Below are 27,309 nucleotides of genomic sequence, written 5' to 3'. Positions count from 1 at the left end.
AGGGCGGGCCGGTGACACGGAGCGGGCGGAGCTTTCGGCCGCTTCCAATGGGGGCGGGAGGTACGGCGCCTGCGCCGGCTGGGGTGTGCGGCCCGGCCCGGCCCGCTGCTGAGGCACCGAGCCATGTGGAGCCGCTACCGAGCGGCCGGGGGGCTGCTGAGCCGCGGCCGGTGAGCACGGGGAGGGAGCTGAAGGTGGGCGAGAGGGAGGGAGCGGGGGGCCTTTCCCAGCCCTGCAGCGTCCCGGCTCTGCTGCCGGCACTCCTCTGGGGAGGTGACCCGCCGCGGGCCTGGGCGGGCTCGACGCAGCTACCGGCTCCCCCGGAGGACGGGGAAGGCTGTGCCGTGTCCCTGACAGGGACCAGGAGGTCGTGTGCCGGCTGGCGGGGTGTTCCTTTAGCCCAAGGGCAGCTCATCGCTGCGGGGGCCGGCGGGACACGGGGCTGGGCGGCTGCCCCGTCCCGGCGCTGTAGCAGCGCTGGTGAGGACGCGTTTGTTTAGAGAAGTGTTGTTTCAGGTCTTGGAATCAGAAGTCATGGAGGTGGAAGAGCGTTCCCGTTAATGAGAGAGCGCTGCAGTACAGGGTAGGGGAGCGCATCCATGGATTCACTGTAGAGCAGGTAAGCATCACCCCTCGTTCCTGTCTCCTTTGTGTTTCTATAGATATGTTTTTCCTGAGTTGAAACGTGCCTTAGTCAGGCTAGGAGTATGCAGGCTAAGTATTTGCCCAGGTGCTCTGTGTGCTCAGTTAAAAAATAGTACAGTAGTAACTTGTAACTCTGCAACCATATTGTTTAGTTGCAACCACATTGAACATTAACACGTTCCTGTTGAGAGAAGCTCTCTTGAGTAAGTAAAGCACCTCTGTGTTTATGCTGCAGTTGTGGATCATTCAGAGTGGTCTTCTAAAAGTCCTGATAGATAGCTGTACTTAAATATGTTTTATGAAAGACGTTAAAGTAATATTTTACTTCCTAAGCTGCTTTTAATGCCTTTCTTAAGAACCTGAAGTTGAAAGATGCAGAACATCTTTTTACTTTGTAAAGGAAAAAGCAGAAAGTAAAGATAATTTGCAAAAAGTGTTAGTGACAGAGCTAGTGGTAGAATTGTGCTCCTTGAATTTTCTTTTGGTGCCCTAATCACAGACATTTGACTATATGCATTTTCTTTATACTTCTGATTGAATTGTTCTGGTGTTAATATCTAGAAGAGCATAGTTCTTTGGTTGTACTGTGTTTTAATTGTTTCTTTAATCTTTATTTTCCACTTATGTACTTCTTTCCCCCCTCCAAAAAAAACCCAAACCCAACACAAAAACAAACAAAAAAACCTGATCATCCATCACTTATTTGACCTAGTTGCAGTCACACCGTAACACAGACGTTTTCTTCCAATGCAGGTGACTGCTGTTCCTGAGCTGTTTCTGACTGCAGTGAAGCTTAGTCATGACAGTACAGGAGCCAGATATTTACATGTGGCTCGGGAGGACTCCAATAATCTGTTCAGGTAAAAAATTAATACCTGTATAGCACATTCCATCTTGACCTTGTGGTTTCTAAATTGTAGTCCAGGTTTGTAACTCAATTTTTCTGTGATACCAAAGCTAACAGTGCTTCCTTTGTGGGACTTCCTCATTTCAGGTTGGAAATAGATGTTGCGAGGTCTCTTTAGTCTGCTGCCCAGAACAGGGTTAGCACTTAATTCAGATGGGGTTCCTCAGATATTTATCCACATGAAAATTCTGCAACCTCTTTTGGCAAACTCTTCCTGATGTTTGACTCTCTCAATGGTATTTTTTTTTTTAATTTTTCTTTAATAATAAATTGGAACTTCTTTGGTTCAACTTGTGAACATTGTCTTATGTCTTTCCATGGTGCATATCTATACAAAGAACCTGTCTTCGTAACAAGCTCCTTGTAGGTTTTGGAAGGCAGCTATTTAGTCCACTCAATGCCTTTCCTTCTCCAGGCTAAAGAAGCTAAATTTCCTCAGCCTCTTTTCACTGGGCATTTGCTTCAGCCCATGACCATATCTATGGTTCTCCCCTAAACTACAAATTTATTACCATGTCTTCTCTATTAATGAGTCGAAAATGGGACTTTCCAATAAATAATCTTATAGTTACAAGATGTAAAACAATTGTTTTAACCATAATCTTCCATGAAGTTTTTCTGAACCTTTTGGCTAAAAAAGAAATGTGTGCAGTTATATCATGAAAACATTTGTCTTGCCCCCAGTTGCAGAAGTGTAGAGGTTGTATTTGCAGATATGGCTGAGCACTCAAGTCTTAGAAACTTGATAATGCTGCATCCTGCTGTATGCTGTGTTAGTTTCTGGAAAGTGATAATGTTTCCATAGGTTGGAGCTGTAGATAGGAGGTGGGGGGAACTCTCATCAGAAATAACAGCAGTCCTTGTCCTCTCTTGTGTTCTCTGCCTTGCAGTATACAGTTCCGAACCACTCCAATGGACAGCACTGGGGTCCCACATATCCTTGAGCACACTGTGTTATGTGGGTCTCAAAAGTATCCTTGCAGAGATCCATTCTTTAAAATGTTAAACAGATCACTGTCCACTTTCATGAATGCATTCACAGGTGAGTCCAAAGTAAATAATACCACTTGAAATGCATGAGATTTTATTGCAGTAGAGCTGTTTGTTAGCTCTCCTTAATTTTCCTTTGGAGAGACATTAAGTGTGAATGTTGTGAGTGAGAGTTTAAAGAACTAACAAGGAAAGGCAACAAAATAGATCTCGTTCATTTGTCAGTTAGAAAACCCCACTAGAGATGGATCTTTATTGTATACGACCATGCCTTTAATTATTTATATATTGCAAAAGCAAAGTTTTCACAGTTAAATAATTGTAGAGTTGGACTTACATGCATTCCTTAGTAAAAATGTCATATATGTTTCTTCTTTTCCAGTTACTTATAGAGATGAAAGATTAAATGTAAATGAAGGCAAGATGCCACTCAGACTTTCTAAAATTCTGATCTTTTAATGTTTATTTATATGCAGCTAGTGATTATACACTTTATCCATTTTCAACACAAAATCCCAAGGACTTTCAGAATCTCCTGTCTGTGTACTTGGATGCAGCTTTCTTTCCATGTTTGCGTCAACTAGATTTCTGGTAAGATGTGTCTGGGTTGAGATTATGCAAACCTTAATTTAAAAAACAAGACCAAACTCCTCAATCTCCTAATACTTTTATTATCAATTTTTTCAGGCAAGAAGGTTGGCGGTTAGAACATGAGAACCCAGCTGATCCTCAGACACCTCTAGTCTTCAAAGGAGTTGTTTTTAATGAAATGAAAGGAGCATTTGTAAGTTTAGTGAATTTTTATTTTAGGATCTTACATGTGGTGAAGTGACTAAAGGTGTGAGGTTATCAGTGGCATTATTGCACCAGGCATTTCCATTCCTCAGTTACGAAAATTAAGACTTCTGTAAAGTCAAGAATTTGACTTAGAGAAGTGTTGTTTCAGGTCATTGAATCAGAAGTCATGGAGGTGGAAGAGTGTTACATTGTTATTCTTAAAGTTAGCTTGTTGAAAGTTTATTTGCTTATAGAAGAGCACCTTGCTAGTGTATTTCACTGTAGAATTTTCTTTTAAATTGACCTGATAGTGTAGCAAGTTTTATCCAAATACATAGGACCACAGAAGAAAATGTTTATATGAGGAGGAGCTCTTGTGTAAGTTGTCTCTGAGATTTTTTTATTCAGCACCTTTTATTTTTAAAATGTGTTTTGGTGACTTTTAATGAAATGTGATGTTTTTCTCTCAAGACAGATAATGAGAGGATATATGCACAGCACCTGCAGAATAAAATCCTTCCTGATCACACTTACAGTGTAGTGTCTGGTGGAGATCCATTATGTATTCCTGATCTTACTTGGGAGCAGCTGAAACAGTTTCATGCCACACATTATCATCCAAGCAATTCCAGGTATCTGAAATTTCTGACTACCTTGGTTATATAGTGGGTTAGCACTCTGGTTATGATTTTGTGAGGGAAAACCTGTAATCTGGTGTTCCCATAGGTATAACTGGCAACTTATATAACCTATGCTCTCCAGCAGCTAGGGGACAGCATTGAAGCAAGGAGTTTGCTTTAGGGAGAGAAGCAAAAGGTGAATTGGAAGCAGGGTGTACTGAGAGATGGGTGAATTTTAGAGCATGTCTTGCTCCTTGATTATGGGGATTTGGCTGGGGGATATTTGTTTGCATATGATTCACCTTGAACTCATCTGGATTACGAGGAAGTGGAATATAGTAATAAGTATTTGGCAATAGCATCCAGGGTGTTAATGCAGATGAGCTTAGGGATTCCTATTCTTCTTGAAGTCAACACAGATTAAAGTTATAAAAAGAAGTTACATCTGAATGGCTTCTGCATCTCGCATTACTGTATCAGGTGAGACACTGGAACAGGTTGCCTAGGGAAGCTGTGGATGCCCCATCCCTGGAATTGTTCAAGACCAGATTGGAAAGGACTTCGAGCAACCTGGCATAGTGGGAGGTGTCCCTGCCCATGCACAGGTGTTGGAAATGGATTATATTTAAGGTCCCTTCCAAACTGCCAAGGCAGATACTAATTCTGTTGGTACTTATAAGCTCTTTTAGCTTGAAGTCATCTTAAAAAAAGCTAAAAGTCAGCTTGCTTGAAAAGTTGAAGGTGATATGGAGGAAAATCTACAGTGTCATTCGTTCCTTTAAACAGATTTTTGTGGTGAATCCATTAATCTAATTATTCACTTATGGAACATAACTCCTGTTGTGATAGTGAATTTACCATCTTTTGTTTTTTTAATAATCCCAAGTATTCTGTTGAACCTGCAATTAAATTTTAGTTGGGGATTAACATTTACCTGAGATGAATTTTGTCCCTCATGTTCAGTCCAGTGGAAATCAGCAGTGTTTCTTGTAGGTATGGGAGTGTGCTTTGGTAGGCTGACCCTCAGAACCCAGCTGTGCTCATAGATCTCAGGAGATCATCATATTTATACATTATGTAGACGTTAAGAATTTTGTCTTCTGAAACTTTAAAGCACAGGGATTCTAGCATCAATTAGTAAATTTCTTTTCTTGGACGAGTGTATATTGCTTCAACTAAAAAAGTTCTATTTTTTCTAGGCTCCAAAGCACAAAACAAGCTGAAAAATGTTGAATAATTTTACCAACAGATCCAAGGGTTTTTAATATATGGAAAACTGCATATTTCCTCCTATATAGAAATGAATCACTAGAAATCACATGAAGTTTCTGTAAATTACTGTAAATTTCATGTAAAATCTGACACTTAATCGCAATCTTTCATTTGAAATGCAGATTTTTCACTTATGGTAATTTTCCATTGGAGCAGCATTTGAAACAAATACATGAGGAAGCATTGGTAAAATTTGAAAGAATTGAATCAAATACTGACATCCCAAAACAGAAACTCTGGGAAAAGCCTGTAAGTAAAAAATAATAAATTAAAACAAAGACGAACAGTGCACATCCAATCTTGGAACTGCAGAAACTGAATATGACAGGGTAACATTTTAGCCCAGCCTGATAGTTATTTTATTTAGAATTTTGTGTAAATGAGATGAAGTGTTTTTGTTTTGTCATTAAAACTAGGGAAAAACTACATTTACTTGTGAGTTTCAGTAATGTGGCGATGGTGTGCAGTTGTTTGGTTTTCTTTTTCCTAGTTTCCAAGTCCCTTAGCATTTGGAGCAATGAGGCACTTATTAATAGAAAGCATTTAGAGCTATTTATACAAGCAATGGTACCTAAACTTCCAGACTGGTGTCAAAAATCACTTTTTTCATTCTCCAACCCCTTCCCTCTGCCCACTCCCAGTTTCCCGTTCTTGCTTGCCCTGAAGGTCAAGCATTTCTATGAAATCCAGCTTAGAGAGTTAATCATGGCCAGTTTTTGTTCATCAGCTCCTCTGTTCCTCAACCTGTAAAAACTGAGATACCACTCATGTTTTTCTCAATATCCCATATTTGTGTATTTACTTAGGAATATTGAACTTAACCACCAGTATATAAAACTATTCCACGTCTTTGGAAGTAAGATTCTATGAAGATGCAAGCATTAATTTTTTTTATTTGTAACTTCTCTGAGTTTAATCTTCATGAAATATATTTATTATACTTTACAGAGAGAACACAGTGTAACATGTGGCTTAGACTCATTTGCTGCTGATCCTTCCAAGCAGACAACTATCAGCATCAGCTACTTGTTAACAGAGTGAGTGTATCAAAATTAAGTTCTGAATCAAAAAATCGTTTTAGAACTTTAGGCAAGACACAGGTGAATATCATGTCCCCTAATCCCTCTTCATAAATGTTATCTTTAAGTTAAATAATACCATGGGAAAGCTAGACAAAGCCTCCTTCTGCAAATGAAAGGTTAATTACTAAGCAGAGGTTTTTGGGTTTTTTTAAGTCATTCTCTTTACCAGATAGACATAATGAAAATCAGCTGTTATCTTACAGAACTGTTCAGTGGATTAGACTTTTGGGGTGCTGGCTTCCTGTCTTCAATTTCCTGCTGTGTGCCAGCTTTTCTATATGACCCTACTGCTAACTTTATCTATCCTTGCAGCCTAATTTAACTTGTTCTACTGCTAGTTATAATAAGTGAAAGACCCAGGACTCTTAGTTCCCTAAGGTTTGGTGCAGTGTTGTTCATAATTGGCAATTATTTCTCCTTTGCCCCTTCATGTAGCAGTAACTCTTCTAAAGTGAACTCAGTAATGTTAGATGTCAGGTATCCACAGCTTCATGTTTTTTAAGAACAATTATTTTTTTCAGTATTACAGACACTTTTGAAACGTTCACATTAAGCCTGTTGTCTTCACTGTTGGTTGATGGGCCAAATTCTCCTTTTTACAAAGCCTTAATTGAGTCTGGTGTTGGTACAGATTTTTCTCCTGATGTTGGGTAAGTGTTGCATTTTACATTTCAACCCTATAACCAATATTGGAAAAGTTACAAGCTACTATTAAGTTATGGGAAATCCTCTTTCATACAGGCAATTCATACCAGAATAATCTTATTTTAACATTGAAGTTTCTACTGATAAACTGTGAAGCATTCTCAAGTGTAATTTTTCACTTGTCAAAATAATTTGACAGAAGCTATTTTTAAACAAAGTTGTGCTGTTCAAAGCTTATCAGAATGAAAGATGAGTAAATTAAAACACCCTCATTATCTTAATTCATGTGGTTTGTTGTGTTTTGTGGGTTTGGGTTTTTTTTGCCATTAACTGCTATTAATTTGTCATTGCCTCAGTTCAGAAGGGTATGTGTGCTAACCCTTGTTCAGACTGCAGCTTTTGCAGCCAGTCTCCTGAGCTTGCTCTGCACTGCAGACTAAGGGTGGGTGGATTCTCTTCTCCCAGCTTTAGGCTCAAGTGCTCATCATAGTGTCTTATTGTCAGCAGGAAGAAAGCAGCACTTTCAGGACATGATTCATCTGATTTTAGACTTGAGGATGACATAAACTGTGCCTTTGTCTCCATTGACTGTCTCGGATGTTTGAGTAGGAAACCTTAAATGTACTGCTCTGTTTTTAATGCCTTAGGGTGCTCTGCCTGGCTTCAACTGTCTCTGTGTGAAGGCACAGGCTCCCTGCAAGTCCTGTTGTGCGTGCCAGTGCCATGGGAACATCTTAGTATCACAGGGCAGGCAGCAAAAATCCATATTTAGACACTGTTCTGTTTCAGATGTTCTATGTTTTGTCTGCCGAGCCTTCTCCAGGTTGACTGTGTTGAACTGTAAAGTAAATTTAGCTGTAATTTGCCTTAGTGACTGTGCTGATGAATCAATCTAGAAGAAAGTTTGAGTCCACACACTGGTATTCAAGCACTCCAACACCTGAGTCTGCCATTTAATTGTTCTGTGATTTTTAGACATGGAATAGAGGATATTTAGGGGTGATGGGCACCTATTGCTTTCTGTTTGTTGGCATTGGTTCAAACTGTTGAGTTTTCTATATTTCTGCAGGTGTCAATTTTTGTCTCTAAAGATGACCTATTTCAAATAACCCTGCCTGACAGGTTGAACAAAATTATCTTTTTATTTTTTTTGTTAAATACTGTTGGAAAATGCCACGAACATGGAACACTTCACCTTCATGGCTTACTTTACAAGTACTGCTTTAAATGTAAACATTTAAAAGTAAATTTTCATTCACTGGCTTAAATAGAATGCATGTGCTTGATGTTACAGGCACAAAATATTTTCACCTTAAGAAAACAGACTTCATTACCTGAAAGTACTAATAGATGACTGGGAAGATAAACAGAAAATACCATTGTTTTTTCTTTTTTTTCTGTGACTGTTTTCCTTTCTCTAATACCATGTGATATATTTTTTTACAGTGTCTACTACTACAGAAATTGAACAAAAAATTGGTTATAAGTTCCATTTCTTAACTCTGTGGTAAATAATGGATGTTTCCCTGTTCTGCCTTTGCTGGCAGGTTGAATGCTTAGGTTCTAGTAATTGTCACTGAGTTTAATATGTTTTATTCTAGGTTTAATGGCTCGACAAGAGAAGCTTATTTCAGTGTGGGTCTTCAGGGCATTGCTGAAAAAGACATCGGTACTGTGAAGCAGATAATTGCTAGAACAGTTGATGAAGTTATTGAGTGAGTAATGGTGAATTATTGAGAATACTGTTCATTGTTTTCATACAGTCTTTTACAATTTAATATTAATACATAGGCACACAATAATACAGGTGTCCACTTAATAACATGCCTTAAAAATTAATTGCGTTAAAGTACATGCACTAAAGAAGAGTAATATCATTCAATACTCCTAAAACTTGCATCTGCTACTCCCTCTATTGTAGCATATTCATCAGTGTGGCCTTCAGGCATTTGGTGATATTTGCAGTTTTACTAAATGATACAGCTTGATAAAATTGTTGTATATAAATTTTAATTCTGTGTAAGACCTTGTGTTATAGAGCTTCCTTTATTGGTGTTATAATTCATTTCATAACTTTATTTAAAGTAATTAGTGTAAATGGATATGGTTTCCTTCTCTCATCACCTCTTCCCAAAGGAAAGGATTTGAGGAAGATAGGATTGAAGCTCTACTTCATAAAATTGAAATCCAGCTGAAGCATCAGTCTACAAGTTTTGGACTTGCCCTGACATCTGTAAGTCTGTATGTGTGCCCATGTGTGATGGTTTTTTAGGGATGGATAAGGAAACTACTGTCTGTGTTGTACTGCCTGTGCTAGGGTTGTACTGCTGTGATTTAATTTCAAGAAAATGTACACTAATTCAGTGCTTGGCTTGAAGATTTTCTTGATACCAAAACTGTATCAAAAAAAAAGCTGGTACAGAAAATGTTCCACAGCAGAACATGATGTCTTGGAGAATTCAGCAAGTTTGGACACAAGTTATCTGAAGTATTCAGTGAGTTTAAAAATTAGAGCCACCTGCTGCCACCCATTCTCCATTGTCCTCTGTTTTTTTCCACTCTACAGCAACTTCAGTTGCTTAGCAGCAATTTTACTTTCTCAGGTGTTCTGTCTTCATCAGCACAAACAAGCATTCGTTCCTTTGACATACAAAGTTAGATAAAGAAGCAGAGCCCTGGGTTAATGCAAGACTTGTAATTGGGAGAAGCACAACTAAGAGGGATTTCCAATCAGGTTGCCATACAGTGAAACAGACAAATTTGGATATTTGTTCCATAGTAGGGTCTGGCAAAATGTACCTGACATACATGGCCAATACTCTCTAGCATGTCTTCAGACTGTGTGACTAATTCTGTCTGATGATATATTTGTACGTATACTCAGTCATTCAATATTTTCAGGTCTTGAAGTTGATTCAGCTGGTAGGACCTAATTCTAGAACACAAAGCTCTTAAACAGTTCATGCTTTTACAGACCAGTCACCCAGTATTTGGTATTAATACCTTCATATAGGAGGGTTATATTTCAGTTCATTTCCCTGAGGTCATGTTTTAGAAGTTGACCTTGAAAAGGGCCTGAAAGGGACCTAGTTATATGGCTTCTTTCAGTTCATTGATCACTCAGCTTGTACTGATTATTGGTCATTGCCCCAGCCCAGGGGCAATGGGCCCCTGTGCAGAACCTTGCCCTTGTTGAACTTCATGAGGTTCACATGGGTCCTCATGCATACCAAGATGCAGGTAACATTCGCTTACCTCAAGCATGTCAACAATATCTGCAAGATTTCTGAGTGTGCACTCAGTCCTACTATGTCATTAATAAAGGTGTTGAACAGTATCAGTTCCAATACAGACAACTGAGGGACAGATACCACTTGTTATTGATTTCCATTAGGATGTTGAGCCATTGAAGGTAACTGTTTGCATGCCTCCATCCAGCCAGTTCCTTATCCATCAAGCAGTCCATTGATAAACCATCTCTCTCTAATTTAGTGACAATGATTTTCTGATTGGGGTTTTTTTTTTTTTTTTAGTTTTTTGGTTTTTTTGGTTTTTTTTGCTGGGAGAGATTTAAGTTTGTATGCAGTAGCTGGTATGGGACTATGTTTTGGATTTGTGCTGGTAAGAGTGCTGATAATACAGGGATGTTGAAGCTGTTGCTGAGTAGTGCTTACAGAGTGCTTCTCACCTCACCAGCAAGTAGACTGGGAGTGAGACTGGGAGAGCTGGGATTGTTTATCGGGGAGAAGAAACTCAGAGGGAACCTTATCACTCTCTAAACTACCTGAAGGGAAGTTGTAGTCAGGTAGGGGTCAGGCTCTTCTCCTAGGCAACTACTGCCAGCATGAGAGGGCATGGCCTGAAGCTGCACCAGGAGAGGTTTAGGTTGGATATCAGGAAAGCACTTCCTCATGGAGAGGGTGAACAGGCATTGGAATGGACTCCTCAGGGAAGCAGTGGAGTCACTGTCCCAGGAGGTGTTTAAAGGAAGGCTGGATGTGGCACTTGGTGCCATGGCCTATCTGATATGGTAGTGTTAGGTCATAGGCTGGACTTGATGATCTCACAGGTCTTTTTCAGCATCAATAATTCTATGGTTCTGTAATTCCTTATTTTGCTTTGCTTCCATGTGCAGCTTTTGCTTTATGTATTAAACTCCATTTCAACCCATGTTTTTCCTCACTTGGGCACATCCCACTGTGAGGGGAGTGAACAAGTGGCTGTGTGGGGCTGGGGTTAAATCATGACACCAAGGAAGTGGTTGTGGCCCTAAGCCTGTCAGTATTCAAGAGGCATTTGGACAACACTCTTTGATAAGTTGCTTATGGAGAACCAGCAGTGAGTTGTAATGACCTGGTGGAAGCCTCATATGGCTACCTCTATTTCAAGAGTCTTAACTCAAGCATATTCTAAAATAACACTGTTCCTTAAAGCATATTGTAGAGCTTCCACAGAACATATAATAGTTATTACTGAAAAAGTCTGGAAGGCTTTTGATACCTGCTTTTAATTAAAAAGGTAAGAAGAGACAAGATGGTTTTGACAGTTTCAGTGGATGTATTTTCTTTATGCTTTTAAAACCTTTTTCTTTCAAATATCTTGGGATTTTTTTCTTTCACTTTTTTTCATTTTTCCCTATTTATACAGAGTAGAAATGGAGAAAGTTTTAATCTCTTGCCCTGTGGTGCATTTGAAGAGCTTTCAGTAGGGATCTAAGCAAACAATAGTCTCAAACTAGGGAATAAAACTATAATAAGAAATGTTCCAAAAGAAATATCCTGCAGATATTTCTGGTTATTTAGTATGTTCTTTCTCCAGAGACCCATTTCTGTTACATACTCGAGTCATTTTATTATACATCATCTCATCTGATACAATAAATGGGTAGACTGTAATATTTAGGTGCTACTTTGTTTCTACTGCCTGCTACTTTTTTCCTTTCTTCCTAGACTGAAAAATTATTTTATGCTGAATGGGAGTGAGTAAAAAATGTTCAGTAGATTTCCAGAATACAAAATTAAGATATACAGAAAAAAATAAAAGGTGGTTTGGTAAAAGAAAGTTAAAAGAAAAATGGAGAGAAGAGAGAGATTGTGATAGAATAGTGTTTTAATCTGAACAAAGATTTCTGCTTGTTTTATCCCCTCCTAATATATAAGAACTACTCATTATATGTCTGCTATTCAAATATAAATTATAATTGGTTTTGGAACTTAGAGTCATCTACACAAATGCAGGTGGATAGTACCACTTGCCTAATTATTCTTTCCCATTGCAGTATATAGCTTCCTGCTGGAATCAAGATGGGGATCCAGTGGAACTTCTCAAGATTGCAGATAAAGTCTCTCGGTTCAGGCAGTGCCTTAAAGAAAATCCCACATTTCTTCAGGAAAAAGTTAAAACTTACTTTAAGGTAGGAAAATCCATGGAAAAAATCTGCAGTATTAATTTTTAAATCATAATTTTATATTTAAAATTAAACCGAAGGCTAATCTTTTATAACTATTTTTAAGTGTAAGTGAACAGCAGCACTTTTGAATGAAGCGTGTTAACTTCAATCATTTAAAGTGAAAACTTTGTGGAATGAGAAGTTGTGTGATCAGACATTTAGCAACCCACATATTAGAACATTGATGAAATGTTACCTTTTAATTGAATTGTGATGCCTGATGCTATAGAAAGACACATAGGTACTTCCTAATTAAAAGTTCAGATGTAAAGAGAATTATAGGCCTAGTTAAATATTCCTTAGTATTGGCATAGCAAGATTTGTCTTTTTCTTTTTTTTTTTTTTCTCCTTGAAAAGGCTTTGGTTTTAAGTAAGATTGTTCTGCTGCTCCTCATGTTTACTGAACTGTTGTCTGAATTTTGCTGTCAGTGCTAATTGCTTTCTTCTCTTGTTTGGCTCTCCATACGTTCTACTGGGCTTGAAAAATTAAAACCAGTAGAAGCATTAGAACACTGAATAGTTGCAATGCCCTGAATTAGCTAATGCCAGAAAGAAAAAATCCAATGATAGCAGTGCAAAAGTGTCTTTGTTTTGTTTTTTTATTTTGTTGGGTTTTTGTTTTCCCATCAAATTGTTCCAAGTTGTTTTGAAAGGCAGTTCTATTACAGGTATCTGCCAACCTGATTTAATAGTGAGAAAATGCTGGTTCTCACATACTGAAAGGCAACAAGAAACAGTGACATCAATTGAAATCTGTTTTCCTAAAGGCTTTAGGGAGTTGCTAATGTTTTGGCAGGGAAGAAATAAGGGTGCAGTATTTTTTAGGATTTTCTTTACTATGCAGTTCTGCTGAGGGGCTGTGGCAAAAACATGACAGAAGAGGAAGTAATGAGAATAGTTGGAGGTTCTTACAATGTAAGATTATGCAATTTTGTACATTGTACCTGGAGATTAATACAGCAGGAAGGCTGGAAGCCAGGGTGGGAATTCTGTCCATTTTACTCTGCTTGGTTAATTTTGCATTTCCCTCTTCAACTCTGTAGTCTATCAGGCTTTCATAGTCTTTCCACATAAGTACAAGGGAGATAAACTCATAAACTAGAATCCAGTTACACTGTCCAAATTATTGGCAGTGACTGTCAGTGGCAGATGTTGCTGTTTGACTTCTGCCTTGAAATGGGCAATTTTTGAGGTCACTATTTTTTTTAGTAACCTCCCTGTGTTACATAAAATAGAAGCTGCTTGCATAATTTTGTTACTAAGATTCCACAGTATGTTATAAACAGAGAAATTCAACAGCAGTCCTGACACTTGCTTAATGTTTGGATATCTCTGGCAGCAAGACTAATGTAAAGCATCTCTGGGCAGGACAAGGCATGCACATTTTGCATCATATATTCACTTTATGCACTCAAGCTTGGGCAGGTTGAAAGAGGTATTTAATGAAACTCTCCTGCATTTAACCAGGTTGCCAATCTTAGAGCATTCTCCAGATAAGACTTATGGCATTGCTGCTCTATAGCCTTATGTACAGTTGTATAACCTTGGTTTAATTAAACTAATAAGTACTATGGGCTACTAAGGGATTCTGACTCTATACTAATAAAGTTTTATAGAAGGTTGTTCATTCTTGTTCTTGTGGTAAGCTGCCTCTCTTCCCCACCCTTGCAGCAGATTGTTCTTTATGAAGTGAAGAGTTTAAATTGCCTGTTTGTGATACCATTGGTAATATGCCAGCCAAGTGATGCACAGAGTTTTTTATCTACTGTTGATGAATCAGTAATCCGAAACAAAATAGGAGGAAGTTGCCTTCAAAATTAATAATGCTTTGTTTTGGGATATATTTCTGCAGGATAATCCACATAGACTGACTCTGTCAATGACTCCAGAGGAAGACTACCATGATAAACAAGCAAAAATGGAAGCAGAAAAGTTGAAAAAAAAGGTCAATGCTCTTTCTGAAGAAGAAAAAAAAGAAATATTTGAAAAAGGTTATCATAATTTTTCATATTTTTATTTGGTTAACTGCTTAAAAATGCAGATTTTTAGATCCTATTCTGTAGAATATCTTACATTCTCAGGCACTTTCCATCATCTGCTCTGAAAGGGATTTTTTGTTGGAAGTTTGTGGGTGTGTTATGGGGCTACACACTGCAGATTTTACACTACAGTGTGTGGTTGGTATATTCCATTAATCAAAACCAGCATGTTCAATGTCTTCAGTAGTGCAGAAGAAAGGAAACAGTATTAAAATATTGATCTGCTTATTTTTTTCTCATGTTAACTTGCACTAAATAATAGATGGTTTTCCACCATTTACCTTGAAGCTGTTTGTTATTTAGCATAGGATGTCTACTCCATGCTTCTATAAAATATCTTGTATTTATCTTTTCTAACTATAAATATAATGCTGTATTTAATTTATTCTGGGCAATAACTTAGACTTGGAAACACACTAATTTTGTGAAAACACTGAGTGATTCAGAAACTGCCCAAAAGGTTGCATTAATCTTCTGAAGACTTTGTACTAGATGGAGGGTAGGGGAATGGAAAATCAGGTGGAACTTTCTACTTATAAAGATAAATTGGAGAGCACTTCGAGGTGACCATCTAGAATCTGAAAGAGGCTGAAATGTAAAATTAAACACAACAATTTAGCTGTATCAGGGTACTGACAAAGCACTTGGAGTAAGAACTCAGGGCAGTGGGTTAGAAGGAAGCTTTTCACCTGCAAAGTCTGGGTTGCCTGCGTAGGTGTTTGCAGAGCTGGATTGCAGGGCAGGCTGGCAGATGTCCCTTCTTCTGGGTTTAAATTGCATGTTACTGTAAAAAGAATGGGAAGGGGGACTGGAAGGAGGATTTACAACCATACCATTTTCTGTTTGCTGTTGCAACATGATTAATTAGAAGCATTTGTTTTAGTAAAATATTTCAAAGACCCATTGAAATTCTAAACTTCAGACTTTCGTGTTTTTGTGGTCTGCATCACCTCAGTAGGTTTTAACAATATTTTCACTAAAAGATGAAAATGACAAGCTGGTATTCTTCTCGTCTTATTAGGTTTGGAATTAATTGCTCTCCAAAGCAAACCTCAGGATACCTCCTGTCTCCCTGCTCTGAAAGTGTCTGATATTGAGCCCAAAATCCCATTCACTGTTCTGGAGACAACACTTGCAGGTTGGTGTAACCACTGTTTCAACCTCAAAAGAGCAACCTGCTGGATTGTTATCTGTCTGCTTGCCCAGCTGTTGCTCTTTTTTGCTCCCTACAAAGCACATGTACTCCCTGTTTGTTGTGCATAGATACATTATGGTGCTTTTTGTGTTGTCTTCCATCTCTGCAGTAGATGGTTTGGAGTGGATCTACAGACGATTCTTGCCATCACCTCTGAGGGGCACTGTGGGGCTGTTCTCAGCTCAAAGCAGCTACCTGCCCTTCCCAGGGGTCTGGTAGTAGCTCTCCTGATGCCAGCTCCCTGCCTGCTTACTCACTGCCTGCCCTGCCCTACAATCAGAGGAGTCTCTGGGCTGCATGCTTTGCTGCTCTTGAGCAATCTCCCCACTTTCCAAAAACTTACCAGGGTGCAGCACTACTGGCAGCTTGTGCAGTGAGCTTTCCTTACTGCTCTCCCTCCCTACCCATCACAATATGATGTACAGGAGCCATGGAAAACAAGAACAAGCCAAAACAAATAACTTGTCCTCCTTCATAACTTCAGTGCAAGTTTCTCCCTCCTTGGCCCCTTGCTGTTTGATTGATAGGAAACAAGCAATTGTAGATCTTGGTTTTGTTAATGTGAAACTCTTGCAGGCAATAGTGTTCTGCAGTATATTTCTAACAGACACTTTCCTGCAAAATCTACCAGCAAATGTCAAGTACTACATCATTTTGATAATTAAATTACCTGGTTTTGTGAAAATTCTAATTCTATGTATAGAATTCTAATTCTATTCTGTGTATATATTCTAGCTTAGAAGAGCATGTACAGTGCAGAAACTGACTTTCAGCAACTTTTGAGGTGATAAAGGCAAAAAATAAGGGAGAAAAATTGAGTTATTCAGAAACAAATGACCATTCCTCTATTTGAATCTTACCTCTGAATGTTGGCCTCTGTCAGCAGAATTCTCTCAAAATTGTCCAAGAATCCATTACCTTACTATAGACAGAAATAACAGAAACCTTTCATTCCAGCTTTGAGTACAGTGTGCAGAGTTTAAACAAGAATTGGCTCTGAAGTGACAGCAAAAAATAACTCCTAATATGAAGTTCTTGTAAGAAATTTTCATTTTTATGTGTTTATGTAGAAAGCTGTTAGTAATTCTTTGCTTTTGTTTGGTTTTTTGTTTTTTTTTATCCCTAGCTGATGAAATTCCTGTCCAGTACTGTGCTCAGCCAACCAATGGGGTGGTTTATTTCAGAGCCGTTTCCAGCCTGAACACGCTTCCCGAAGAGCTCAAACCATACGTGCCACTCTTTTGCAATGTCATTACAAAGTAAGAGGTTTACTTTCTTAGAAGTTAAAGCAATAAGTGTAATACAGCTTACTGAAATAATATTGCTTTTAATAACTTCAACTGTTCTTATTATAGAAGGAAAATGCTTATTAGTTGGTGTCCTGCAAAAGCAGTTGTCCTCACTCTCCCCACTGAGTTGCCAGCTCCTTGCCTCTTCTCCACCAATCTCTGCATTGTCTTGTTCCCTAGTGTAAATACAGGCATTTCCTGAACAGATTTGGAAAAATGGTATAAATGAAAAATAGTCAAGCAGAAATTAATGTTTTCGCTTGGATAGATTTTTTTTGTCTAATTTCACCACATGGTCACAGGAACACTGACCTCATCATAGGGGAAAACTGCATAGGGCAGAACAAGTCACCTGGGCTGGGAGGAATCTGTTCTGTTGTATTGATAAAACCTTACTTTGTCTTGCTGCTGTAGTTCCATATGGATGTTGGTAGCAAGGCTGTACACAAAGCACACTATTTTAATGCATAACTTAGAATTAACAGAATGCATTAATTGAAAATTTTGGTGTATTATTATTTTCTTTCTTAAGATGTGAAGTACTATGTCTGCTTGATTATGTCCCAAGTTTTTTATTTGATGAATTAGTACTGGGCTGAATAGTCTCCTTTGCAAGTGGCATATGGATCCTGGTTTTCGCATACACTGCAAATAAAAATAAATCTCCTTTTTTTTCTTTTTTCTTCCCCAGGATGGGATGTGGAGCCCTTGATTACAGGGAGCAAGCCCAGAAAATAGAACTAAAAACAGGTGGGATGTCTGTCAGCCCACATATAATTCCAGATGATTCACACCTGGATGTGTATGAACAGGTAAATTAATAATAAACTTCAAGATGTTACGCTTGAAATAACAACTCTGTAGTTAAGGGTCAGTCAGGGATTCCAGGTAGAGGGTCAGCTAATGTACATTGAAAACTTTGTTTATAACAGGACTTGTGCCTTTTTGTGTAACATATAAATTTGACAATTACTGTAACTTAGTATTTTGTTTAAGGGGAGTGCTTGATGTAGTTATCCATTTTAAGGCAGTACTTCACTAGCATCTGTCACCATAGTTTTAAATGCTGTAAAAATTTTTGGTGGCAAAGGGTAGAGTACAGAATGGTATAGTGCTGTACATACAGGCTACTGTAAATGTGTGCCTGTCACTGTTAAGGTGTTTCAGAAACAGAGAAGTTTTGCACGATCTTTAGTTCTTAGTACTGGGCATACCAGTCCTAGCAAGATCCTCTTCAAGATTATTTCAGACTTGCTAGGGCCTGCTGCTGTGGTTTGTTCCCCATGGATCATGGAGTTGGATCATGGAGTTGAATTATGGAAACTTTTCCAGAAAGGTGCACCCCCAGGACAGTTTTATTTGTATTTAATTCGAAAAATAAGAAATTCTGTTTCTGAACTGCTGCTGGCTGTTTAGAAGAAAGAATCAACAGGCTTTTTTTTTTTTCTGTGAAGAAGAATCATATTTCATGCCCACTCTGATTTTAGTGTCATTTCCTGCATCACAGAGGTTTTGCAATGATGCCTCCTACATATCACATCACTTTCATAAGAAGCAATTGTTCATTTCTCAGGCTATTGCTTTGGTTGTCTTGTGTGAAGGTATTTTTGTGTGTGTTTTGTTTTTCTTTTTATCTTCAGGGTGTGCTCTTTTCATCTCTATGCTTGGATAGAAATCTTCCAGACATGATGCATTTATGGAGTGAAATATTTAACAAGTACAGTACATTTGGTTTCATTTGTTTGGTTTTCTTGCATGTGTTTTGGGGTTCTCTTTTTTTTTTTCCCTTTTCCTCCCACCAATTTCTTAAAGATTCTACTTCAGGATTTCCTTTTACTGTAAGTTTGATCCTCAGTTTCTAAACCTATTTATTAGATCATGTACTTGATTATGTAGTGGATCAAATGGAGAACTAGCAAAGCTAAAAACTCTAAAAGCTCTTTGTTGAACTTGGGATGGTGGATAATTCAGTATTATAAATTCTGTGCTTTTGCATAAGACCTGCAGACCTGATTCTACTGTTTTTCAGCCCCCGATTTGAGGAGGAAGAACATTTCAGAGTGTTGGTTAAGAAGACTGCCCAGGAGCTGTCAAATGGGGTTCCAGACTGTGGGCATTTATATGCCTCTATCAGAGCCAGCAAAAACCTTACACCTTCTGGAGAACTGCAAGAAATGTTCAGTGGGATGGATCAGGTGAGAAGTTAATGGCATCCTGCAGCATGGCCCAAAACTTTGACTTTGGAATCACAGTGCTTGTTTTTGCTGATTAGTTCTGTTGGCTGTATCTGTTGCCTTTCTGCCTTAATTTCCTGCACAGGTGAAGTTGATGAAGAGAATAGCAGAAATGTCTGATATTAAACCAGTACTACGCAAACTGCCACGCATTAAGAAATATTTATTAAATAGTGACAACATCAGGTAAGTTCCAGCTAAAAAGAAAAGCAGCATTTTGGTTGAAGAAAGGCCATGGCCTTTGAGTTTCTTCATGTGCTTCAGGTGCTGGGGCTTAATGAAATGGGAGGTCTGTGGAAAAACTACACAAATGTTATTAGTTTAAGTTCTTCTTGCTTACAGAGTGGTAGCTATAGCATATTTTGCTAATTTTTTAACACATAGGAGAAACCTTTGGCAAATTTCATACACAACTCACAACTGTTGTACCAAAGTGTGTAAATGGCCTCAAAAATCTGTCTTTTCCCTTAAGGAGGGCCATTAGACAGATACTGTTATATTGTATTGTAACAGTAGAATCCAGTTTGTTTTGGAAATTTTCTCCTAAAAGGAAGAAGGCAAAATTCTGAAGTCTGCTTTTTTCATGTAATGGTGTTAATTTTCTGATGCACTAGTTCCAAAAATAAGTCTATTTGAAGTGACAGAAGTTCCAAAATTTTGTTTACAAAGCATAAAACGATTAATAAAATCAGGGAAGTCATTACTGTTTCAAATCCTTGGCAGTTCTGCCTGTAAGGAGAGAGTACAGTGAAAGTTAGCTTCTTCTTAAAATTGATGCAGCCCTGTCCTGTTACAGAGTGGTTTAACAGCTAGTGCTGTGGTTAAGATCTGAAAGTGGTTTTGGACAAGCAAAAGAAAAGCAATTGGACTAGGCCTTTTTTTTTTTTGACTTTTTTTTTTTTTTTTTTTTTTGGCATATCAAATACTAGAGTATGAGTATTTGGCTTTTTCTGTGATAATGATTATCATTGACTGCAGAGCTAATATTCTGATGATTTAACAGAAAATGTTTATAAAGACAAAGTGGTAAGATTACAAAGGACTGTCTGAAAACACAGCAAGATATTGAAAGACTTTATGTATTTTAACAGATGCTCAGTGAATGCAGCACCTCAACAGATATCAGAAGCATCTAAAGAAGTAGAGAAATTTTTAAAGGGCATAGCTAGAAGTAAAAAAGAGAGAAAACCTGTTCGTCCTCATGTGATTGAGGTAAGAGATTACTTCATTTGTGATTAGGGATCAAATAAAAATGGTTTGATCTTGTGTAAAAGACCACTGTGCAATTGGGAGAAGATAATTTGAACTCAGATACTATGCCCATACAAAGATGTCTGAAGAAATTTGCAAGTCAGCTCTGTCATAAGTGATGTGTGTTTCCAGAGTGGCTGTCATCACCTCAGTGCAACAGACAATAAATAGTAATCCTGTAGATCAGCTGCTGAGCCTTTCCCTGAGGTTACTGCTTTTGTATGTGATGTGGAAAAGAAATTCTTCATTTCTTGGTTGCATAAAAAAAACAGAATTTCTTTTTTAGCTAAGCTTTACTTGAAATGTTGGCCAAAAGGAAGTAGGGCGTAGCGTGCAATTTCTCAGTTGTATAGGAATTTATTTCATTATCTGAGTGTTCAGGACATTTGGCACAAAATGTACTTGGCTCAATAGAGTTGACAAAGGATTTATTCTGTCAGTATGTGTATCTGACTTAATTTCTGTTGAGACTGAAATAAGCTCCTAATTCCCTACCCTTGAGAGAAATGGTAGTCAGAAAATTTCTGGGCCTCATTTAATCTGTTTCTTGGTGTCATTCCATGCCAATTTACTCTTGAAAGAAGGTTCATTTGGCATTTGCTTAGAAATTAAAATATAAAAAGTTAATTGAGTAATTTGCTAGTATTTATGAAGACATGGTCTGATATTTTCAAAGAGGTTTGAGTGGTAGGGGTTGCATTTGTAGGATTCTTGGTCTAACTCGTTAAATCATCTTTTAATATGAAGACTGGATCTCTTGCAGAAATCTTCAGAAGTCAAACCTGTGGGAAGTGAAATGCTTACTGGCTTGCAGATCACAAGGAAACTAGTGAATGTAAGTACATTAGTGGTTGAGGATATTGGTATTACAGGGCTGTTACTGAATACTAATGGTCCATCTTAAGCTGTTACAGATTCTCTTACTATTCAGAAGCACACCACTGAAACCTAGCTTGCCCTTCAGTTCCACCCTCTTGTTTCTTTAAACACCCCTATTGTTTCTTTAAACTGGCAATCAAACTTTTATCACTCTTTTTGTTATTTTCCCTTAAGTTCTGGCATGAAGGTCATGTAGCTAACTCCACAGCCATGCATAGAGGCAGATACTCTCTTGTGCTCTCTCTTCTAAGTGATGCTTACTTTGTTTTTTATTTCAGAACCAGGGTCATGAAGTGTCACTCCTTAGCCCCTTCATTTCCTTTCTCTCCTCCCTAAATTACTCTGTGAATGACACTTGACAGAAGAGCATCAGTGACACAAAAGTGAAAATCTGTTTGGCCAAAGGAGATAAGAACCGCTTAGCATACTCTGAGCTCTTCTTTGAGAAAGTAGGGAGAGCTCAGCCCACATTTTTGCTTGCTGACCAGTAATGTTTACACTGCTGCACTTGGCCCAACTATCTGGAGTTGAGCAAGGGGCAAGGGGCTTGGTCTCTGAAGTTTAGAAAGACTTGGGAGTTTTGAAATGGGCTCCTAAAAGCTATGAAGGTATCTAAGGATCTGATCATGCTTAAATAAGCATGCAAGCAGGTGGTGTGTGTGTGTGTGTGTGTGTGTGTGTGTGTGTGTGTGTGTAAGAAGAGCAGATGCAAGTGCTGCAGAGGCCTGGACACATGAAGAGGACTGGAAGCTTTGAAGTGAAGTTGTAAGGAAAAATCAAGTTTATTGCAGGGATGTTTGAGCAGAAATTCTTGTAGCTACTGCTGTCCATAAAAAGTTTGCGCTTTTTGTGAGTTCATTTCTGAGTCTGTTTTCAATATCTAAAATTGAGTAGATGGAGTGAAATATGGTGCAATGAACATACACGTACATACAAGTGGAGAGTTATGAACACTTGTTTCAATCAAAGTAAAGACATGGCAGGGGAAGAATGCTGAGCAAGTCTTTGGCAATGGTAGAAGGGCTGCACAATTGAGAAGCTGGTATGTGAGGGTGGGTAACTGATGTACAGTGTCCCTGTATTTTAGTTGCCCAGGGCAATTCTACGTGCTGATTTGCAGCATGGGCACAAGCAAAATGTCAGTAATAGCAATGCAGGTCAAGTGGCAGCTTTAGCATTTGTGTGTCTGTATGTTTGGTAGATTTTAACAGTTCTCAAATAAGCCAGAATTCTCAGATGGACAAATTGTCTCATCTCTGCTAATTGTGACAACAATTAATTTTTCTCTTAGGATCCTACTTTCAAACCATGCCAGATGAAGACCCATTTTGTGCTTCCCTTCCCAGTGAACTATATTGGAGAATGCATTCGAACAGTTCCCTACACAGCTGCTGACTATGCAAGGTGGGAAACAGAATCAGCAGGGAGCTTCTGTGTGCATTGCATAGAACAACTAAAATGGAAAAATCTGAGAATGACCACAGAAAACTGACTGTCAGTAGAAAATGCTCTGCAGTGCTTTTGTCAAAAAATCTTTACAGACCAACTTTTGCATGGCTATGTCCAGAAATGCCCTGTTTCAGAAAATATGAGATTAAGTAGCAAAGGGATGCTGTCTCCTATCTTCTGCATAAAGAGCCCTGCCTACTTGGATGTGTCTGAGCTGGCAATCCTATTGCACATAACAAAGTTCAGGAGACTGCTTTTGTATGTCATTCCAGTGAAATAATGGCAATAGTAAAGGAATTTTCCAGAGCAGTATCATTCATATAATGGTGTCACATTATTCAGCTGTTATCAAATATCTGAGTATTGTTACTGTTGTAGATTATGATAAGCAATGAATTGCAAATGGAGATCTTTTCTGACTTTCCTATAAGGCTGAGAGTATTACTGCTGTCTAGTTCATTTAACATCTCTGCTGTTTGTATTTCTCTCATTACAGCCTTCGAATTCTTGCACGATTGATGACAGCCAAATTCTTACATAGAGAAATCAGAGAGAAAGGAGGGGCTTATGGTGGAGGTGCTAAACTTAGTCACAATGGCATATTCACTTTCTACTCCTACAGGTAATTGTAGGTTAATTCTTTCCCTCTCATGACTGAGGGGACCACTGACTGCACGTAGTTTCTTTTTTTTGGGTTAGTTGCAGCTCTCTTTCAAGATCGGGTGAGATAAAAAGACCGTTGAATAACAAAAAAATGATTCAGTGCTAATGATGTTCAGATTAGTTGCTTAAAGTGTATCAGTTTTGTTGATCAACCTTTCCATGGGAAAGCCTGACATGTGTGCTGGTAGGAACTGTTGTGTCTTTGTACTTAGGTCTTTACTGTCCAGTACCAGAGTTGTGCAAAACTGCCTTTCTCTTGTTTCTTCCTGGATTGAGTGAGGAGGCCCTAAAAAAGGGAATTCAAGCCTATTCTAAATTTGAGATCAGGAAATAGAATAATGTTGTTCTCTAAGGTCATTTGCTGACTGGGTGAAATTATCAGAGATTCAGCAGAAAGTGCTGCTGGTGACAAGCTAGAATTGCTATTTCGTCTTTTCTTCTCTTTTTTGCCAGTCCAGAACAGGTACCTGGTGTTGGTCTTACCAAAGACCAATGCTTACCATTTACTTTCAGGTGAAATTTCAACTGCAGTTATTAAAAACTAGCTATAATCCCCACTAAAAATGTCATGTGTCTAGAGTCCCAGCTTAAATCATTTTGCTAGACTAAAGATAGTGCAGCACAATGCTTGGTTGGGATTCCTAGCTAAAATTTGAGCAGCCTTGCCTCTCTGTAAAGCTTTAACATGGTAGGGCTTGTTTTGCTTAGTATTTCAGTAGTTAACCTGCTGCACCTGTTTTACAGAGAGCAGAAACAGGAGTAGCGGGAAAAGCAACTTGGAGAAGATAAAGCATATAATAAATATTACTGTTGTTGATATTTAATGGCAGTTATGCTTACTAGACTGTTGCAGTAAACTGATGCTTTATTGTAAATAGTGCTGTTTACCATCTTTTTAAAATACCAATTCTCTGCATGTCGCCTCGTAATTACTTTTAGGCAATAGAACTCGGTGCATCTAAAATTCCAAATGTGCCTGGTTTATAAAACTTCTTTCTTCTGAAAACCAAAAATAAGCCCAAACCTCTTTTTTGCAAGCAAAAAATAAGTTTATCATTTGGTTTAGTCCCCATGTATGTGTGTATATTTGTGACACATAGTAAGTTACAAATGAAAGGAGAACAAAGCAATTGCATTATTTCATTTTGTAAGACTAGTGATTAATTTTTTTTTTTTCTTTCTTTCAAGAGACCCAAATTCGTTGGCCACCTTGAAAACATTTGAGAAAGCAGTTGAATGGGCCAAGTCTGGAGAATTCACAGAGCAAGATATTGATGAAGCTAAGCTAGCAGTATTTGCTGCTGTAGATGCACCAATAGCTCCTTCAGATAAAGGTATATTCTTGCCAGCCTCCCAGCATTGCCAGTATTTATAAGTTTAAAGGGAAAAAATAGTTCATAAATAATAGAAAAAGTTTGCTTAACTGCAGGATAGGATATTTGTACCTTGCAGATGTATGACCATTGTAGTTTGAGTCAATTCCCCTAACTCCTTTTCAGAAATACCAGATATTTAATCTCTCTGCTGAAGTTTTTATATTCATACTGCTCCTGGGTGTCTGAGTGCAGCTGAAGATGGAGGTGGATTAAAGAAACAATTTTAGTCTTTAAAAGGGCATTAGATGCGAGCAAATAAAAAGAAATACTGGTCTTCTGATTGAAAAAATGTTTAAGTGGCATGTTCTGGACACAAGTGTGCATACTGCCTATGAAGGTGTCTGACCCCTAGTGTGTACTTTTGAAAAAGTTAAAGCATAAAAGTCTGTCTACTGTGGTGGAGGGTGTTATCTTCTTTACATATCTGCATACTTATGATGGCTTGGTAGTATCTTCAGATCTTTTCAGTTTGCTCACACGTTGCTTTGCTTTCCTTACATTACCCCCCCCTCCTCCATTCTCATCTTACTTTCAGTCAAGTTTACTAAGCTGGAATACATTCCTCTCATGGATAAGTGAATTGTATTGACACTAGCTTATTATGAAACAAGAAAACTGAAAATGATGCTGACTTCAGTTGATGGAACTTGGTTTTCTTCTGGGCAATTAAAAACAAAAGTAATCAATTTTAGGTGCCAGTGCAAGTGAAATGCATGCATATTGACTTGCGTTTTGTGAGAGTAATGATATTTCTTTGATATTTGAACACAGATGTAAATGGAGCTGTAGCAAATCTAGTGAAACAATGAACAGAACATTGTTCAGTAGCTCTGGAAGCTGTTGCAGAGAGAAATGCCTGTCCCTTCACATTACTACTGTTATTGTGATCATTGGGCCTTGCATAAGGACTTGAAGAACCTTATCTAACCTTGAAAGTCAGCCCGAATTTAGGCTGGAGATGGAACTAATTGGCAGATGTCCTCCCACGCCTTTTTTTACCCCCTGTAATTGTTTGCATTAAAAGAGCTGCTTTATTAGTGTTTTGGAGTTCTCTAGTTGCTTATGCCTCTATGATATTAGGTTTAGTATTAAAATACTGCAGGCAAGTATTCTAAAAAAGCACTGAAGCATTTGCATGTAGATCTCTGTGTGCAGTACAAAAAAGGTTATCAAACCTTTGTCTTTAATGTGTATTAGAACTGATACAGAATATCATTAGTCTCTTCCTAAACAGAAAACTTTTACTACCTCAGAAAATTAATTTACTTAGTTTCAACCTTGGATATTTGATTTAGTTAAATAGTGTCTCAGAACAATAGTCTGTGTCCTTCCCCTGCAGCATACGTACCTATCTTAATTTGCACTTGTTCACATACATAGTAGTAACTGAGATTCCAGTACACCCATCCAGATGTGATTTTCTAGGGTTTTTTGTTTCTGTTTTTCTTAGGAATGGATCATTTCTTATATGGGATTTCAGATGAAATGAAGCAGTCACACAGAGAACAACTTTTTGCTGTCAACAGTGATAACCTTGTTGATGTATCAAACAGGTAAGTCTGAGCTCAGTTTAAGAAAATGTTTACTTGAAAAATAGAACAAATACCTAATCTGAAGAAGAAAACAGTTTGTGAAAGTTACCATAATAAAGTTCTGGGCTTTCACCCCTTTGCCTTTTGTACTACTTTCTCTATTTGATTTTGAAACCTAGAGACAGAAATGTTAATTATATCCTGCTTATACCATTTTAGCAGATGTAAATCCCTTCTGCGATCTGAGTTTGTGGGAGATTGTTTTACTTTTGAAGGATCCAGAAAGCATCTGGGTAACAAGTTCACTCAGACATCCAGTTCCTGGCCAAATGAGCTGGTTCTTCCAGACTCGTAACATTTTGTGCTGGTGCAGACTTCAGAATTCCCCTACTGAAGAAAACAAGGCTAAGGAGTTAGGCTAGGAAGGCCAATGACTTAAAAGACTTGTAGTGACAACGGGGAGGAGAAAAACACTAAGTCTGAAAGATGCTTAAAAGCAAACAAGGGATATGTATCAAACTATACTTTTTCCTGAGATGGGAATATTCTTAACTTTTATAGCAGTTACTAATAGCTGAAATCAGAAGCTTCTCATTTGTTTGTTTGATTTTTGCAGGTATCTTGCAGTTGGGAAGAGCACTCGTGGTCAAGCTGTACTTGGCCCAGAAAATGCAGATATCACGAAGGATCCCTCATGGGTCAAACGATGAATTGCTGCTGAGCATCTTAAATATTCATCGCTGCTTTTAAGTGTCCAACAAACTAGTTAAAAGCTGTCCTTGTTGAAATAACTATGTGATGAATTTTCTAACCATACAGTATTTGAGAGCAAGAATGATTTGCTCTGTTACGGCAAAGCCAGACCATAATATTTTACTGAAGACTCACTCCTCCAATTGCATATGAATACTATAGAAATTAATTATTTTTGTATGTGTAAAATTCCATAGTTTTAAATGGTGTTTGTTTGAAATTGCCTTTGTTGGATATATAAAAACTGTCTCTAATACTAGCA

The 27,309-nt window shown here is 38.1% G+C and overlaps 1 protein-coding gene across 1 annotated transcript; it reads left to right on the top strand.

Moving 5' to 3' along the window:
* The first annotated feature begins 18 nt into the window (after positions 1-18).
* Positions 19-27,309, top strand: PITRM1 (pitrilysin metallopeptidase 1). The gene is made up of 27 exons (XM_071734789.1): positions 19-170; positions 517-619; positions 1,399-1,505; positions 2,443-2,594; positions 3,019-3,133; positions 3,230-3,326; positions 3,791-3,951; positions 5,334-5,460; positions 6,160-6,248; positions 6,815-6,943; positions 8,540-8,653; positions 9,075-9,171; positions 12,217-12,351; positions 14,240-14,378; positions 15,448-15,564; positions 16,748-16,880; positions 17,602-17,722; positions 18,551-18,627; positions 18,940-19,105; positions 19,230-19,330; positions 20,236-20,356; positions 21,159-21,230; positions 22,566-22,678; positions 23,220-23,345; positions 24,575-24,720; positions 26,213-26,315; positions 26,911-27,309. Exons 1-27 carry the CDS (start codon positions 124-126, stop codon positions 27,002-27,004), a joined length of 3,102 nt encoding a protein of 1,033 aa, XP_071590890.1. The 5' UTR covers positions 19-123; the 3' UTR covers positions 27,005-27,309.

The sequence above is a fragment of the Heliangelus exortis genome, chromosome 2, assembly GCF_036169615.1.
Source record: "Heliangelus exortis chromosome 2, bHelExo1.hap1, whole genome shotgun sequence".
Taxonomy (NCBI): domain Eukaryota; kingdom Metazoa; phylum Chordata; class Aves; order Apodiformes; family Trochilidae; genus Heliangelus; species Heliangelus exortis.
The sequence above is the reverse complement of the archived record's forward strand: the minus strand, read 5'-3'. Positions and strand labels throughout refer to the sequence as shown.